Below are 18,428 nucleotides of genomic sequence, written 5' to 3'. Positions count from 1 at the left end.
TTGAGAGAGCGTGGAGGAGACTGAAGCACCCAAAAAGAGACCGTCGCAGTTGTTTCTGCGTTAGACAGATACACGCCGGCTTTTCAGAGCAGCTGGTTCAGCTTGTATGATGATTATTATAAACAGAGCTGTTGAGATAAATGTTGTTTTCAACATGCTCATTTCTGCTGATTTCAAACCACACAATGCAGTGGGCTGAGCTGTGTTAACACAATGGAGGTTAGTACATTTTTTCTTTGAGGATCACAGAGAGGGGAAATAAACCCAAGTGCATCCCCATCTATCCATGACAAAGAAAATAATTACACACTAATAATGTTTCAAGAACAGCACTTTAGATTTACTGTCATACTACTTACTATCTTCCAGTCTTTCTTAATATTTAATGTGTTACTAGTTTATTAAAGTATTAAAAGCTGTCATAGGGATAGAAAACAAGCAACATAGTAATATCTAAACACATACTGAGGTATCCATGCTCATAAATGTGTACTGTGACCCAGATGGTGAAGTAGTCGAACTTTGTTTAAATGATACTTTTCTTCCGTTCCTTTTGGCTGCATCTTAAACTTTTGCCATCGAGAGACGCTCTCTCAAAAATCCATAATACAGCTTTTCAAAAATAACTTGACTTGTGGGAGCACTGGGAAGTTTTATAAAAAAAACAAGACTCTTCATGATCTATCATCTAAAAAGCCTGTGTGGGCCACAGAACCAAACCGGAGCCAAACAAACAGCGCAGCGAGCCAACGAGCGCTGACGGCTGCTGTTAGCGCTCCGTGCTGTGTGTGTGCTGCTGGTTTACCTGCATGAGTGCGATGAACAGGAAGAAGGCGTTGGCCGCCCGCCTGATCTGCTCATACAGGAACCGGGGCAAGAAGGTGAGAACCCCATATTTGGTGGTACTGCAGAAGGAGACAAGGAGACAAGGAGACAAGGAGACTTACACTTTGTTTATATGAGGACAGCGGGAGGCAGAGCCAGGGAGTGCATTAGCAAAAGTTCGACTTCATGCATAAATTGTGAGCTAATGATTTTTGTACCTGATACGCTCAAACAGCATTACCTTAAAGGCTGAACAACAAATAACTCTATTTAGGTTTTATTATCGTAACAAAAGAAAATCTATTAGAAACAATCAATTCTCCTCAGGGAGGTCTAAGAGAACCATTAAAGGCTGCACACACATTATACCTATAAATAGACCAATACGTTTGATCTAAATGTTTAAATTTAGACCCAAAGTCACAGAAAATAGGTGCCAGGAACCTTGGCAACCTTGACCTGTCCGTCAATCAACTGTATTGATCAGACAACTGTATTGATCAGCCTTGTTATAGCCAAGAGCTACAGTAAGAGCTTTTATGGAGGCTAAAAATAAAAATGTCAACCTTCAAGACAAGGCCTGCTGTTTTTTTTTCCCTGTGTGGCCTGAGTGAAAAGTAAGAGCTTCTGCAATGGCTTTTGTTTAATGGATAGTGTGTGTTTCCTTGTGCATTTTTGCGTGTGTCTGTGTGTGTGAGTGCACCCCATGCATGCACTGAATGGCTAAACACACACTTCCATCACAGTTCAGGATCTCCTAGGAGATGAACCTGTTTCCGTCTTGCCTCGCTCACACGGTCACAAAACTACAAAGAGCAGGACGTTGCACACAACCAAACAGCTGTTAGTCTGCCACACACACACACACACACACACACACAGACACACACATTAACACACAGAGTATCCTGACTCTGATGCTCTGCCTTAGTGAAACTACACGTATGATCCAACAGATAAAACTCCTTTAATCTAATCCAAGAGAAGTGATACCAGACTTCACATACATGCAAGTTTCTACTGGAGCAGGGACAAAAAAAACAAATCTAAAACATCTGGCTGTTATTTTTCATACTATAGATGTCCAACTGGTGGTGTTAACAGCTGTTAGCTGCAGGGTGGCGCTCTCCTGCCGCCGTGTAGCTTTGTCATGTTTTTATTTTTAAAAAGGTCAGTGTTGTTCATACACTTCAGGGCAAAAGAGAAAGTCAGAGAGGGGTTATCTCTCTAAATGCAGGTTCATTTTCTAACACACCAATGCTCACCTTGGTAAAAGATGAAAAAAACAAAAAAAAAAACAACTGCATACAATGAAATATAAAAGTCAAGGACCTGAGGAATGAACAGGAGGTGCGTTGAGTTTACAGATAAAAGCTACAAGGCTTTAATCTCAGGAAAAATCAATAAGGGTATTGAACCTTTAAAACATAAACTACAGAGTTACAGGAAAGCAGGGACATCAAAGGGCACACCTCCAGCTGCTGAACGCCCCCGACTCTCCAATGAGCATGCAGCACGGGCCGGACGCTGCACGTGATCCAATCAGAGGAGCCAGGAAGTGCCCGCTCTAATCTTATTTGCAGAGCTGAAATAGGCTCTTTTAGAAGTGAAATTGAATCTCCTGACAATAACGGCAAGACTGCTGCACGCCAACCCAACAACAACAACAACAAGCCTTCCACTCATGAACACGGACCAACGGCGCCAGCCAGACAATTTATTTTTTAAACACAGAGGCGGTATTATTTCGGCATCTATCTGAATCAAACTATTAGGACCTATGATCACAGTCAAGCTCATATAATTATTACACACAGGGCTGGAAATCGACTCAAATGTTCAGTGCTGTACCACAGGAGGCCACCGAGAGACACCAGTACAACAATGTTATGACCTTCTGTGGTTTGAGAAAGTAGAAGTGGACTATAAATCTGTGACCACATTTCATCACAAGTGCAGCCATTTGCACAAGTGCAGTCAGATTATCAGGCATCTGTTTTATATTCCAGTGAAATCTACACCTACTCTCTATTTGTCAATCAACACAACCCGAGAATACAGTACACCTTTGATCAAACCATCCACCGACGTCGTCGCCTCTAATTTATGTAAACACATGTAAGCATAGATAAGTTCACTTGTACTGGCGCCCTTGAATAAACATGAGGATGTATTGATTAAGCAACACTGTGATGCTAAGTTGATAACCCAAGCACTTTTTTCCCCAGCCGTGAATCTCAAGCGGACTTCAGGCAGGGGCATGTCAAGCCTCACCCTTTGGGACTGCTGTAGAGCTGCAAATAATCACTTAATAGCTGATTTATTAAATAGCCTTATCAATGGTTTCTCTTGTGAAGCTTTACTTACTACAACATTCTTTATGTGACCGTGGTTTAAGGCTAAAATTGGAAAGAAGAGGAAACGTTTAAAGAGAAAATAGGCTACCGGTGCACAAAACCACCAGCGGTCCAAAGTCTAATAGTAGTGGCATGTGTTGTGAAAAACACACACAAACAGGGTGTAATGCCCTTTAACCTGGTTGAACTGGCAGCCTCTGAGAATAATCATAGTGAGAGTATCTATCTATAAAGAAAACATGAGCAGAGGTTTGGCGTCATCATGTGCAGGCTATTTAGCATTGATTTAAAAAAGAAAAATTGGAAATTGGAAATAAACTATCAGTTGATCAACATGACCATTGCTCATAGGGCTATTCATTTACTTTCAGTTTACACCCAGGTGCATGATGACAGATTATCACAATAGTAGCACCTTACCTGACGTGGTTGTCGCAGAACTTGGTGGTCTGGGCCCGGTTGAGCAGCACCGTCCGCGCCGTGGCGTCTACCGGCTCCGCCTGGGAAGTGGTCCCGGACATCTCATCATCTGCCTTGCGGTAACCGGCGGACGAGCAAGCAGGTCCTGCACCGTTGGATTGATGGGAGAGAGGTGAAGCTGAGTGAGTGCGAGCGAGAGACAGAGACAGATAGATAGAAAGAGAGAGAGAGAAAGAGAGAGGAGGGGGGGGAAGAGAGAGAGAGGGGGAGAAGGAAAGAAAGAGAGAAAGAGAGGGAGGGAGGGAGACAGAGACATAGACGGGAGACGTGGTTTACAGTTCAAAAGCGAAGGCGACTAATTACTACTAGAGGCTGCTGTGTGCTGCTGGACCCGCGGCGGCGGCGGCGGCTCGGCTCGGTCCGGTGACGTTTCCCCGTTAATAATAATAATAATAAACAGCCTCCCGGTGCGTTTCTGTATTATTATAATGCAGGTATCGTCAATGCACAAGTGAGCGCGGTTCGCGACGCCCACGGGACCCCCCGCGTATAATAATGGATGTGCTGAGGGATGCACAATGGCGAACAAACACACACACACACACACACACACACAGACACACCGGGTTTGTCTCGTTTTTTTTGTGTGTTTTTTTTATTATGAGCTCGTCAACTTGTCCGCAGAGGAGACCCGGCGCATGTCGCGGCTCAGCTGTCATTAAGCTTCAGACACAAAACGACCCCACTTATAGACCTAAAGAAAGTGACAGAGAGGAGGATGCAACACGCTTTCTTCCCCTCTCCCCCTCTCTCTCTCTCTCTCCTGCAGACTCCCTGCCTCTTCCCCGCCCGCCTGGCTTTGTCATCTCCAACCATTTTAAAAGCGTCGTGATCTCCGCTCAGTCACCCCCGCATGCAGCTCCAGGAGCGGGACGATATTCACGGGAGGACCGCACCACCGCAGAGATGCTGCATCTATCTATCTACGTATTATCTCTCCATCTATGATCCTGCTCCTGCTGCATTGTTAAGTAAGCGAGACGAGCAATGCAAACAGGTCTGGACACCACAGTTTACTCAGCTGGCAGCTACAACAACGGCGGACCTGGGCGAGGACGGATGCAGCGACGCCGCCGTGCCTCCTCTCTCCTCCTCCGGGTAAGCTGAACAAGAAGAAGCTCCCGGCCCTGGTGATAGTGAAAGATACTGTCCCGCCGAGCTCCGCAGCCGGGTCATCTGGCCCATGCACCTGCCTGCCGCCTCGAGAAGCCTCTATTCGGCCTGTGTGTTGGACTATCTCCTCCCTCCTTTTACGTTGGATGCCGAGCGGCTCAGCGCTGCAGACTCAGACAACGGGAGGAAGCCATATGGAGCTCCTTCAGTGCAGCCGAGGGGCAAAGCCGGGGCGCTGCTTTTTAAAGGGCCAGAAGCCCGATACCGCCTTAAGGTCCATGTGTGTTCAGGCCGGCAAACACACACACACACAGACACACACACACACGGGTCAAATGACATCCCGGAGGCAGAAGCCATTTATCAGGAGGTCATTCATGTCTCACGCACCGGTGATAGCCTACCTGTGCAACAACAGCGCAGTGTCCACTTACAACAGGTCTCTGCAGATATGAATAGCCTATCTAAAGCATTAACCAGTGAGCCACAGGTAAGATGCTCCAAACATCCTTATAATATAATATCCATCATATCCACTGCAGCTTTCTAGTCAGCTATTCACAGTGAGCACCAGATGCATTACTAAACGTTATTACATGTATCTAATTCTTATTCATATGGCAGTGGTTGGATGTGTGTGTGTGTGTGTGTGTGTGTGTGTGTGTGTGTGTGTGTGTGTGTGTGTGTGTGTGTGTGTGTGTGTGTGTGTGTGTGTGTGTGTGTGTGTGTGTGTGTTTATCAGTGAATCCGAAAGTGAAAACAACAACAGACCAACTGCATGAATAATTGAGAAAAGAATAAGCACGGGCAGGTTTTAGCAGATTGAATTTCTGCAGCCACGAAACTCTATTTCTGCTGCACTACCATCCCACAATGGAGGGATCACCCCTCATCGACCAATTAGCTTGATATTGTTTTCTGCCACTTATGCGTCTTGTTACTCAATTAGAGGAGGGATTTTACAACGACCGGACATAAACCAGTGAGATTTATCTACTGAGTGTGCCATTTATCACATATACACATCAGTTTTCCACTTCTCTGGTAAAATAAACTTATAGTGGGAAGTGTTTTTAGCAAACAACTACAGCTATTGCATAATTTTGATTACAACACACATCATTGGCACTTATTTACTTTTGCAAAGGAGCTTAACCGTGATTTAGAAACTAAAAGCCAACCTTTGTGTGGTGCCGTTCCACAAGACCGAGGGTCAAAGTCTGTCCCAGCAGCACCCATATCTCACATCTCTGTATCTCTGACCAGGCTATTACCTCTGGCCCTGACAGAGCTACAAGTCATTTCACACAGTAAACGACACTGAGGTCAATCAAGATAGCGCGTGATTGTAAGCAAATGATTAAGGATGATCCAAGGTTAAAGGTATGTGAAGGCAGACGCACATCAATTATAATGTCATCTCTTTTTTACCTTTACATACGTCTCTCTCTCTTTTCATCATGCGTTATCTACTTTTTACCTCACTGGTAATTTCTTCCACTTTTTAACCCCCGTAGAGTCCGAGCAGATCGATAAGGGCCTTCTCAGCAGCACCACTTTGACTCTGATTCATTTCTGAGGAGATCAAGGCCTCCGTTACTCATCTCTGATGGAGTAGAGGCGAAGTCACCTCCGTAACTCATTACTGATGTGCCACTGATGAGTCAGCAGCAAACCCCAGCAGAGCACAGCCGGGTCAATTACACTCGAAGCTCCCGGGCTCGTCAGGTACCGTGGGTCTGATAACCTACTGCCAGCGGAGGTAAGACTAGACTGATCCTCTCCTCACAACCAGCCTGATCTCATACCCTGCTCGCAAAAATACAACCATCCAGAGTGTGGATGGTTGTATCCCACATTCTTAAAAACATTACACTGCAACTTCCGTCCATTATGTAGCAAAGCCTAATGGTCCTTTTACTCTTTTATCTTCCCACGGTGCATACCTAAGGTACTAGAAGGCTATTACGCCAAACACGTTTTACACAATGGGCAAATAAAACTAACTGTAAACATAACAAGGACGATGCAATCTGGAAAAACACAATGAAGTCCATCTCACACATTAGGAGATGATACTCATAACAGGCTTCATATTAACTTTGAAAGGAGCATTAACTTTGTGCTTCGGGCTGAACCCAAGGTGCGTTGGCCTGGGGCCAAACTTTCACAGTTAAAAAGCAGGCTAAGCTACTAAATAATGAATCGAGACAGGCTGTATAATTCATCTACATTTTCCATCATGGCAGAATGTATTTCAGCAGACAACCTGCCTTGGTGCTGTGCCCCAGCCTTCACTCAGGAAACGACTCACATATCAGCCATTATCAATGCCGAAGCTTTCGGTGTCACCGCCCCTTGACAGACAGGTCTCAGGTTTTAAACCTGAAACAGCCACAGCTCGCTTATTACAATACAACATCTTCCCCGATATGCCTCTGTGTCGCTGTGTAGTCAGGAAAGCATTACCAACAGAGCGCCGTCCACCATGGTTACCCCTACGTCCCATGGCTGTCCTGGTCTCTGAGGTCTCCCTATTTGCAGGACATGGTTGACTTGCTCCCAGTAGCTCCCAGTGGGTCCATTTTGCACCATAACAGAGTCGGAAGTAAGGCGAGAAAGCCTCTTAGGAGCCAAGTGAGAGAGCCTGATAATCCCCTCTGTGTCTGCTCTGCAACTTCACCTGCTGCTAATCCATAGCCTGATAATCCTACAGGTGAGACTGCAACACGCACACAAACATATATTACACTTATGTATGCATATGCAACATATACACACACTGGCAATGTAGTATGGACACACACTCCACGTCTCTCTCCCCCTCTCTGTCTTACACACACACACAGGTAAACACACATCTTTTAATGGCAAAAAACCATGCAAGGCCCCGACATGCAGCTGCTCCCCTTCCCACCCTCTATAAACTCAGCTCACAGTGATTTCTGTGTCATCCATGCATGCAGCAGTGTTCATGTACATGCCTATTCAGGCATGCCATGTCCATTCATGCATGTGTTGTGTTGTATGGCATGCATATGCATTCATATTGAATGTTTTCCATAAAGACCCCGGTGCATATTGACTTGCCCTTCATCAGCATCGAGTCTGACATGAGCGGTCACCCCACTATCTACAAGCACATGCAGTGAGAGGGTTAATTCATCACTCCAGGCCCCGAGGAGCTACAGATTCTTCCGGGTCCACAGTGGAAACAGTATGTGAGTAAGCTTTAACCTTTTCAGACGAGAACCAGAGACTTTCTGTAACTGGACTTTGTAGCTCTTGAGGGCCGGGGGTTTTGTGAGACGGCTGCTCCTATAGCTTGCTGCGCATGGCATGGCTACACACATGCACTTTGAAAAACTCGGGACACAAACTGGGCGTCATCCAGTCCAATTCGAGCAAACTCACTTTTGTCAAACCTGTCTGTGAGGCGGGCGCGCATGGTAGCGTCGGTGCCCTGGCCTGGGTCCTGCAGGTCAGAAGCCTCCTGCCTAATGGTGGTCAACACTAACTGCTCTGTGGGCGCCAGAGAGGCCGCGGCAGGAGAAAACAACACACACACACACACACACACACACACACACAAGACAACAAGTCAATATACACAATGTACCGCACACAACACATCTATATGTTACTGTGAATGTGTTTTGTATACATGTGCCTGAGATGTATGCATGGTTGCACATTGAATTGGACTTGACCATAAATGCTTGTAGCTTGCCCAGGAGCGCCCCCCTGTGTCCAACTCTTGTAAATACCTCATTGCTGTAACTCGTTAGGGCCTCTCTCTCTCTTTCTATCTCCCAAATGGCATCTAAGGTGGCTTGGCAGCCATGGCGACCAGTCACTATCTTCCCAAAACAGATGTATAGCTGACAGTTGGCTGAGCAGCATGACTCACAAAAACAGGGCCTAACACTGTGACAAGATGTCTCCCTAGATTTAAATACATGGGCTATCCAAGGCAAATAGTGAAAAACTTAAACATTTTAATTATGGTTTGTTTCAGTTTCTATTGTTAAACAATTGCAACACTTTTTTTCCTCGACAGTATAATGTGTTTTCTCACCCAATTTGTGGTGTCTAAGTGTAAAAGATGCTCTTAGAAAGTTCAAAAAGCTCTCACTATTTATGCTCTCCAAGCAAACAAATAAAGTAAACGGATTCCTCTGTGGATGAACGTGTTTCAGAGTGTGAGTAAATGTGACAGATTGGTAGCTGCAGACGTCATCACCAGGGATGTTGCAGCCCGCTAATTGGAGCAAAGAATCAAGAGGTCAGGCTCCAAGAGATTACAGTAAAGGCAGCGTGGAGATCCAAGGAGGAAGCACATGTACGTACATGTATGACTGATGGTGATACTGGAGAACTCCTCCATGTCCAGTCTGTGCTTTAAATACAGATACAACTTACGGTTGCTAAGAAAAACCAAACAATGATCTATTCATGTTTCCGAAAGGCTCAGATTAACCGCTTTGATGCAAACAAGGAGAAAACTAGTGAAACTCATAAGTAAAGTTCTTCAACATGAGTAATAGGTTTATATCACATGATCACACTTTTTACTTAGTGTTTCTCCTACCTTTTGAAATCCAGGCTGATTACTTTTAACCATTTAACCGTCTCATTGCAGAAAAGTGCTGCCTCAGTGTCAAGAGATCTAGTCGTTTATTCCCAACGACAAACAAATATACGGGAACCTCTGGCCTGAAGACAGCATGACCCAGTGGGCGCTCATCTCTGTTCACAGTTTGCCCTGCTTTCTATTTCTGGAAGCTGCAAGAGGCATGCACACACACGCACACACACACACAACACAGCAATGCAGCCTGACAGTATGTGCCAGTCACTATTAAAAGCCACTGAATGAGCCAGCCACACCTCTTCCAGGACAATCTAATCTGATGTCTGTTTGGCATGTGACATCATCCGATGCAGTCTCTTGTCTGAACATCCATCATCTGTCCAGCTTTGAGGATAAGGTGAGTTTTTTTTTTCCCTTCTTTTGCCCCAAAAAGTGTAATCAAGACTATACAGTTTGTCATTGAGACTTCTCTAAAGTAGGCTACACAGTCGTGGTACAGTAGGTGCAGCAGCAAGCAGACATCCACCTGAATCCTACCTTTACCAGGCTCTGCATGTGGAGGCTCTGCAGGTGAGGTTAGACTCAATTCCGGACGGCTCAAGAGTAAGGAGCGCGCTTTAAAAGGTCACGTGGTTTTTAAGTCGGCGAGGTAATAGGCTGTTCTCTGACTGATCTATAGCAGCTTGGGTTGGACGGTTAAAATGCAAAATAACACATATTACTCACTAAAATAGATATGCACTAACACAAATTTATATTAGGTTAATAAATCTCCTATATTTAGGCGGGTAAACACATAACAAAATAGCTCATATACTGTGATCCAGTAGGTAAAGATGGGCTACAAGAGGCTGTTGCAACAAAATTATATAATACCATAAGGATGCCATGGCAAATTCAGTACATGCCATAAAAAGCGATAAGGTCATAGGCTACAACGCAATTACATTCATCCTACCAACAATAGATAGGCTTTGTTTTGTTATCTTAATGCAAAACACTGATCCCTACACTTATAAAGCTACATAACATTGCCTATATAAAATACCTGCTCATTCAAAGGGCAGACTGTGCTACCTGAAAACAGGCACCTGCAGTCCGCCTGCATGTCCTTGCATCCCTCAAACGTTGCCAAAATAAAAATAAAAGAGAAATGAGTGGGACTTCAGGATAAATACCGGTACAGCAAGTCACCCCACATGCATGCCGCAGTCCCGGACATCACCGCTTCGAGTTATTATTCCAAGCACATACTAAAATACGCATGATTATTGCAATACAGGCCGCTATACCCCCGGTCAGGCCTGTTTTTAACAATGACATAAACACGGCTTTACATTGACAGGTCACGAACTGAAAGGCGGGCGGACAAATTGCAGAGCAAAGGTTTTAAAATGGTGTTTGTTTGTTTTGTTTTGTTTTTTCGGGGGGCTTACTTACCTCCCTCGCTGTGTATCTTCTTGGCTCTCCGGTTGAAATACATCTTGCTGGTGGTGAACGAGTGTGAACGGTGAGGCTGGGGCGAGGAGGCCGGAGCGGTGGCATGCTCATGGCTCAGCGACAGAGCGGGGAAATGCTGCTCCGGGCCCGGGCTGCGGCCGTTCCTCCTCCCGCTGCTGCTGCTGCCGCTGCTGCTGCTGCTGCTGCTCACGGATCATTATTTCTCGGCTGGACCGCGGAGGTGATGTTGTAGAGGACGGCTTCAGTCAACGGCAAGTCACACGGAATAGAAAGGGTCCCACTTCCGGTCACGGGTTTCACAATAAAGGACGCTAAAATAAAGACGCTTGTGGTCATGTTTGCAGTGTTGAAATTCACTTTTACCAGTTTAATCGCTTAATATGATTGGGTTGATTAATTAGTTCAGAATTAGTGGCTAGCCTACTCCATGAATTAAATATTGCAGGTTACTTATGCTAATTTAAATGTAGGCTATTTCACAGATGGGCTGTCCTCAACCACAAATAGTAGAAATTGAATTTTAATACAACAGCGTAATAAAGAGATGACAGGCCATATTGCTAAAGATATGATAACCCCTTTTGTCATTATTTTATTTTCACAAATGGATGGATATCTTTGAAATTCAAACACTGTATTTATTTTATATTTGAAACAAACAAAAATACTTGATCAGCCTAATAATTGCTTTCTTTTGTTTTATGTGAATAGAATATATTTTGAATGTGGACTATCCATAGTATAAGACATGAAAACCTAATTTCTGTGGTAGGAATGGGGGTGTATTGATTTAAAAAAAAAAAAAAAAAACTCCAATAATAATAGCATAACTGAAATGGTGCAAATCACGATTTTAAGAAATGATTTATAAACCTTTATTTTGAAGGGCTACCTTACGCTGTCATTTCTGTGTTTCTGGCTTTACAAGTCTGATGCACCGTTAAGTTGATCCACGGGGGCGCGCATCGGATGATGACATGCGTGCGCGCACCCAGTCTTCTGACGCAAAATATAAAACACCACAATTTTTTATTATCTTTTTTGTCGAGTCAGTTGTTCATTGATCAGGAACTAGTGGCTAATATTTGTTTCTTTTAATAAATCAAAAATATATATATAAATACTAAAGAGGAAGATTTTACGTTTGCTAATAATGTAAAAGTAACTAGTAACTAAACTTTTGCTGACCGCCGTTACACATGATGGTCACTATTTGCCATATCACACAACGTTAGGCAACAGGTAAGAGCCCCTGAGAATGAAATTGGCCAGACGGTTTCATTTGTACAAAGTGTGTATGTTTTTAAGTACAAAAAAACAAAAATTTGGATGGAGGCTATGCCAGTGTAAAAGGACTTTTTAACGCACACCCCAGTTTCATATCAAAATAAAGCTACAAAAATGTATATACATCTAGAAAATTAATTTTGTGGAATAATCATTGTCTCCCCTTTTTTTTAGCATGATTATTTTTTTCAGTTCAGCCAGAATATGCACTCTTTCTTTGCACGTCTTTGTTGCACACACATGTACTTGTATAGATTTGATTATTCAATCATAACAAAGCTGCAATTCATGCCACTGTTCAGGAGCAGAGAAGAAACCCCATGTCTTCATTTTATTACATAGTAACATATTCATCATAACTGTTTTTATTTACTCTCACACATTGTAACATAATACATATTCATATTTCAAAAGTTGAATTCCATCTTATTAAATAGGAACAGAATAAATATTCACTTCTGCACCGAGCAGCCACGATCCTCTCCAAGTCTCCATGGTGGACATTCACTGAACAGAAGCCTTCTGAGAACCAGGTTTATTGGGACACTGGACTTTTCCTTCAGCACCCACACACACATGCACACACAAACACACTCGGCCCACTCACACATTCTCACATACTACACTGCGTCATTCTTGCAGTTTCATTAGTGAAATGTTAACTGCAGAAACGAAGTAGCTCCTGTGTACTGTAATTGTTGATGTACAAAGTGACACTGACTAGGTGGTTCTGCTAAATAATCCACCTGTGCTACACTAGAAATGCCAATATTTGAATGTCATGGGAAAAAAATGAAACCATTAACAGCATACAGGAATTTCATACTAATACCTGCCTTATTCGGGTGCTGTACTGGAACTGACAAAGATATGACAGATCAAACTGACTCAACAAGATGACTCGTTACCAGACTCATGATACAGTATTTTGAGACAGAGTTGCCGCAGATGCTCCGAACATTAACAACTTGAAGACAGATTTCTGAGTTAGCTGGAAAATTGTAAAATCTTCAGCAATTCTGTTTGTTTTTTAAAATAATTTAAACGAACTAGGTTTTTGCTCAGCAGATGTCTTAGGCTAAGTACTCAGTGCAACTTCTTAACACAGGTCCCAGGGTGTTTTGTTAGGTATGTATCCAAATAAGTAACAGGAACGTTGCTTTCAGGGTTAACGTGACTTTCTTCTGAGATGGAGATGATAATCAGGCATTACAATGTAAACAATGAACATCAAAACAAAAAAAATACTGTCTTTTCTCTCTGTATTGCACAACTCACACTAAATTACAGCTCTTTTTCCTGATTATCACATGCCTTTTGCCATTCAACTGAATTGTGCTGCTCAAATGGGTAATGCTAATGATTTAAAGTGGCCTATTTTTGTTGGTTGCTTTCATGGATGATTCCTGTCATGGAATTATATGGGACGGATGTATGGAGAGCACTTAAACATATTACCAGATGTACAGAATAAAACTTATATCAAAATTAAATACATTGCTCATACACATCCTGATAAATCATACATTTCATAAGCAACTGTAAAGGGACACTTTAAAATTCATGTTTTAAGCTTTAAAATGGTTAATGTTTAAAAAAAAAAAAAAAAACTGAAGGTTTCCTGTTTCCATTCCTAACAGATGGCATGTGAGGAGCGTCTGGCATTAAAACCCTTAAATACAAGCACTGGTGAGTTATTTACAGCTTATACTGAATAAATTGAGTCTAGAAGTGATCTGTGTAGTCCAGTTGTGACAAAGAGACGTCACATGTATCAGACATTGAAGAGTTAAAGTGAAGACTAGTCAGCAGCGGCTACAGGAGCTCCTTAAGCATTAATGCCATCCATCGACATGGGTCTCTGAAGCATCGTGACAGAGACCAGCAGAACAGGTCACAGGAAGAAAAAAAAAAAACAGGAAGTTGCTGAAAACAAGGAGTCTAAAAAAATAAAGTTTTGTTAATTCTCTGCATTTATAGTCTCTTTTTTTTCGCACTTTTGGTTTAACCTTCCTTCAACCGCAACACAATTGATTTTTTTTTTCCCCCCCAAAGAAATTAAACCATGAAAGCGCTATGTACATGCAAAGCCCACTTGGGTCTGCTCAGTTCAGCCAGCCAGGAACGTGACAGTTGCGTTTTTGAGCAAACAGGTCAGTCATGATGCACTGCAAGTATGGGCTGCCTGCAGATGGGGCAGGTGTTGTTTTCAGAGAGCCAGCGGTCGATGCAGTGGATATGGAATTCATGAGAACAGGGCAGACGGCGCAGCTTGTTGCCTTGGGCATACTCATTAATGCAGACGCTGCACGCGCGCCCCATCTCCCCCTCCAGGCTGGCCTGACCATACGTGCGTGTGGATAGATTGTCAATCTGCTCTTTGGTCAGGCCCCTGGGGTGTTCGTCGTCCTCTTCGTCGTTGAGCAAGAAGAAATGCGCCAGCCGCAGGATGGGTAAAGTTCCGTTTTCCACCAGGTTGTTGGTGTCTCTGCTGGTGGTCCGTCCCTCCGTGGTGCTCACCACCCCTCCCCCAAGCCTGGCCTGCCCACCCTGGTCGTCTTCACTTCCCACCAGCCCGACCCTCTCCTGCTCTACGCCCACTGTGCCAACCGGGCCAACTGCACTTTCATTTGAATGCAGACGACTGGTTGGGCTAGTGTTACTATTGGTGCCAATAGCATCTGTATGGCTAGGTGCAACCGTTTCAGAATCGGCCTCCGTCTCCATCAGGGAGCTCAGCTCCCCAAATCCAGTCATTATCTGTCGCAATATAGAGCGCAGCGCGGTGGAGTTGGGTTCCCCCAGGCCGGTCTCGCTGATGCGCCTCAACGGGATCCTGATGGTGCTCACATAGGTGCGGATCCCGGCTCGCTCAGAGCGGGAGATGGTGCGTCTAAATCCACCACTGTCACTTTCAAATGTGACTGTATTCTCTGCGACCCGTGCGCGTGATCGTGTTCTGCTGGCGATGCTGTCCCGATCTCGGTTCTCGCCAGGTCTAATCCTCCTCACCTGCAGGTCCAACATGATGGTCGGGTGCCGTCGCACCGACGAACTTCCGGCTCCTACTACGTGCGATTCGCTCTCGCGTTCTCCCGGCTCTACGGCTGGCTCTGTGAGAGCTGCGGGTTCTGCCACAGCCTCCCCTGTCTCCATGGAAACTGAGCTGACGCCACTGCCTGGCTCAACGGTGTGGCCGCTGGAGCCACCGACCCCACTGCCGGACGGCGGAGCGGCACTGGCAGCAGGTATCCTGTGCAAGGGAGAACGGCTGCGTCTAGACAAGCGGGATGAGACCCCGCCCCCTGCTGCAGCCCTGCGCGCACGACCGCGTGATCGAGTCCTGCTGCCGCGTGATTCGTGTCCCACTGCTGGGGCCTGAGACCCAGATTGGGGCGACACACGGGGACAGTCTATAGGAGCAGACATATCATCATGCCCCTGCTCTACTTCGGTGCTGTGGGCTTGATGTTGCGAAGGTGCAGCTTGATCCGGGGGAGGGTTGGGGACAGCGGGAGGCTGCGCTAAAGGCTGCACGGCGGCACCTCTCCTCTGAGCGGCGGCCGGGGGGTTCACTGGTGCAGGAAGTGCAGGGGGGCTCATGGAAAGAGTGGTAGTGCTGCTGCGAGTACGCCGTGTCTGCATCCTCCTGCTGAGGACCGGCCGCGGAGTGGGGTACGGAGCCGGCCTCGACATGGCCGAAGGGCGAGGGCTGGAGAATGAAGAAGCGGTGCGTATAGAGGGTGAAGTTGTATTAGGAGCAGTCACTGGCAGCTCTGCAGCGTCCGCAGTGTCATTATGCTCCCCGGGCTCTGGCTGATCGTGGTTGATGTTGATTTCTAGACTAAAGCGAAACTCTCCACTGTTAGGGTTGGTCCGACTGACAGCGCGCCATGTCTGGTTGCCGCTCTGCCCGCTGCGGGTAGCGTTACCAGTACGTCTGAAAGTGTTCAGCCACTCCAGTAATGAGTCACCATTAGAGGCCTCTGCTCCAGGCTCTGTGCCCCCTGTGAAACAAAAAAAACATTAAGACTGTAAACTAACATGAGTTTATCCCAAACTCTTTTCTCTGTACAGGAAAACTCTAATAAAAACATGGCAATTCCCTTGTCCAATATTTAAGCCAAGCCGTTTCACACTTTATTCAAAGCCAGCATTTCCATTGTATTTATTATCAGGATTCACAGTAAAACACAATGTGTTGCACCCTTGTTTAAACCTTGCCATGTCATGTTTTACTGTGCTCAAAGTCTAATCATAAAACAATATGCACTGCTATTATTGAAGGTGTTTTGGCTTGTTCATTAATTAATAGTCATTTAACCTGCGATAGATAGATCAAATAGACAGAGGTCAGGCTGCCTCCTCCCTACCTGCCCCTCGTCTCCCGCCAGCCCCTCTCTCTTCTCCCTCACCGCTGCTGCTCTGCTGCTCTCCAGAATCAGCAGTCTGTGAGCGCTGCTCAGTACGAGGCTGAGATGAAACACGTTCTTTTGCTCCGTCAAGACGTTGCTGCAGCTCCTCAGCGGTCACCTCCCCTATGAAATGTATACACACAGACAACATTATGTGCAGTCGGCAGCATTTTTGCTCCTTTACCAAGACTGGCTATAAATATCATATATTGTGACTGTGGCAAGTACATTGTACTCTCCGTGTGTAGCCTGGAATATGTAAAATATGACAGTACTGGAAATCAGTCTGTACGTTAACATGGCAAAATGTATTCCTCCTCACCAGGTGTGCCCAGCAGGTTGCTGTCTCTCATTAGCCGATATTCCTCTTCACTCAATTCATTGATGAAGTGATAGTATGCCTCCTCTCGTCGAAGACGCTCTGCCTGCCTCCGCCGTTCGTCTCCCCCACCAGGAGGGTCCATCACCGTGAAAAGTGCTGCCAGACAGATGAGGGGTGGTGTCAGTCAGGGGTGGAGTGTCACCAGAAACTACCCACAACAGCTTTACATTTAGCACTTAGACAATAATGATTAAAGAGCTTCTGTGGATGGTGAAGACCTGCTCATTAGTCAGTACAATATGTTGCACAATTGGAAGACAAGCTAAGAGCTATTTGATTGTCATCTGGGAAGATATCTAATAAACGTTTTGCAAGGTTGGGTTATCATCATGCACTCACTGTATTGAATTTGACACCAGATCAAAAATGCAAATAAAATCACAGGTGTTCGTATACAGTAGCATTTAAAGGGACTAATCTCCAGCCAAGGACGCCAGTTGGGGCAACGCCATCCATTTTCTATCGAAAGACTCCACCAGCAAAAGACAGAGTATGGCTACTGTAGTAATCTTGCTAAAGTTGCTAACGTTTAGCCCGCAGACTGGCGTCGTACATCCACCCAGTTTAGCAATAATAGATACATGCTCGATTCAATCAATGCAACAAAACATCCTCCTACAAACGCAGTCTTCACGTGAGCTAATACTAGCCAAGTTACAACAGTAGCTACGGAAGGCCATGTAAAAGGCAGGGGAATAATGCAACAAAACTGGCGTTGTCATCCTGGTTAGCCACCAATCACCGGCCTAGTCTGGATGACGGACACGCCGAGCAGCCAATCGCTGCCCTGCAGAGGCGGGACACGGTAAAAAACTAAACTGAGGTCTCCTCCATGTAAACCCAGGGCAAAGGAGGAAAGACAAAGAATCTAGCCAGAATTATTACAGAATAAGAAAACACAGATGTTACCGCCTGGCGATGGTTGAAAAACATTACCACGGAAAGACGACAGACGGCACCTGAGTACATTTCAAGACTGCGAAGTGTCATTTTGAATGCGCAACGCTTTTTGTCGCTAAGTGAGCGCTAACGTTAGCAACGAGCAGCAGCAGCCGTCGACACCAGTGTTAGCCGGGTTAGCTCACCCACCAGCGAGCCGACAGACTGAATAACTCCGCACATATTAATATGACAAACTGTTTTATCGAGCAGTTACCGTACACGGGGTTGAGCACTAAGCCCTGGCGTAGTTTTCTAAGAGATGACAATGACATTAAATAGGAGTTTAGTACCTGACAAAGCAGCTGTAATATGGACGGTTAGCTCTCCTCTCCCTTCTCTCTCAAACCAAGATGGGACCAGTGGCGCTACACCACCACACAGTCCGTGGAGAAACAGCCTCCCCTCTGACACATTAGTTCCTAGGTAACGCAAACTGTTGTACACCACAAAACATTCATGGCTCAAGGTTTGTTGTCCAGAGATACACATCAACAGCAACATTATTCTGTTCATTTTGTGGATGTGACTTAAAATCAGGATGTTTTAAAGGGATTTTTCCCCCTGAAGTTTAC

At 45.2% G+C, this 18,428-nt stretch overlaps 2 protein-coding genes across 8 annotated transcripts in view; both read right to left on the bottom strand.

The window, feature by feature from the left end:
* atp8a2 (ATPase phospholipid transporting 8A2) overlaps nt 1-11,119 on the bottom strand; it is a 54,338-nt gene extending 43,219 nt beyond the window's left edge. For 3 of the 6 annotated variants that reach the window (XM_083995389.1, XM_083995391.1, XM_083995392.1), the window contains exons 1-3: nt 10,810-11,119; nt 3,603-3,780; nt 806-905 (exon numbers count right to left, since the gene is read on the bottom strand). In XM_083995389.1, coding sequence (XP_083851515.1) covers nt 806-905; nt 3,603-3,780; nt 10,810-10,852 — 321 coding nt within the window. In that variant the 5' untranslated portion in view covers nt 10,853-11,119. Of the gene's footprint in view, nt 1-805; nt 906-3,602; nt 3,781-4,669; nt 5,288-10,809 lie in introns of those variants that run through there. The other 3 variants (XM_083995390.1, XM_083995394.1, XM_083995393.1) reach the window with 3 other exon arrangements.
* Nucleotides 11,120-12,420: 1,301 nt separating this feature from the next.
* Nucleotides 12,421-18,216, bottom strand: rnf6 (ring finger protein (C3H2C3 type) 6). 2 transcript variants are annotated; one of them, XM_083995497.1, is made up of 4 exons: nt 18,147-18,216; nt 16,855-17,010; nt 16,533-16,655; nt 12,421-16,124 (listed from the first exon to the last, which is right to left on the bottom strand). In XM_083995497.1, the coding sequence occupies exons 2-4, from the start codon at nt 16,994-16,996 to the stop codon at nt 14,272-14,274; spliced, it is 2,118 nt and encodes a 705-aa protein (XP_083851623.1). In that variant the 5' UTR covers nt 16,997-17,010; nt 18,147-18,216; the 3' UTR covers nt 12,421-14,271. The 2 variants fall into 2 exon arrangements, with proteins under 2 accessions (XP_083851623.1, XP_083851624.1); XM_083995498.1 differs by having other exon boundaries at nt 16,491-16,655; nt 18,147-18,169.
* Between the last annotated feature and the right edge of the window lie 212 nt (nt 18,217-18,428).

Source organism: Trachurus trachurus, assembly GCF_905171665.1.
Source record: "Trachurus trachurus genome assembly, chromosome: 20".
NCBI classification, from domain to species: Eukaryota; Metazoa; Chordata; class Actinopteri; order Carangiformes; family Carangidae; genus Trachurus; species Trachurus trachurus.
This window is presented reverse-complemented; position numbering and strand designations above follow the sequence as displayed.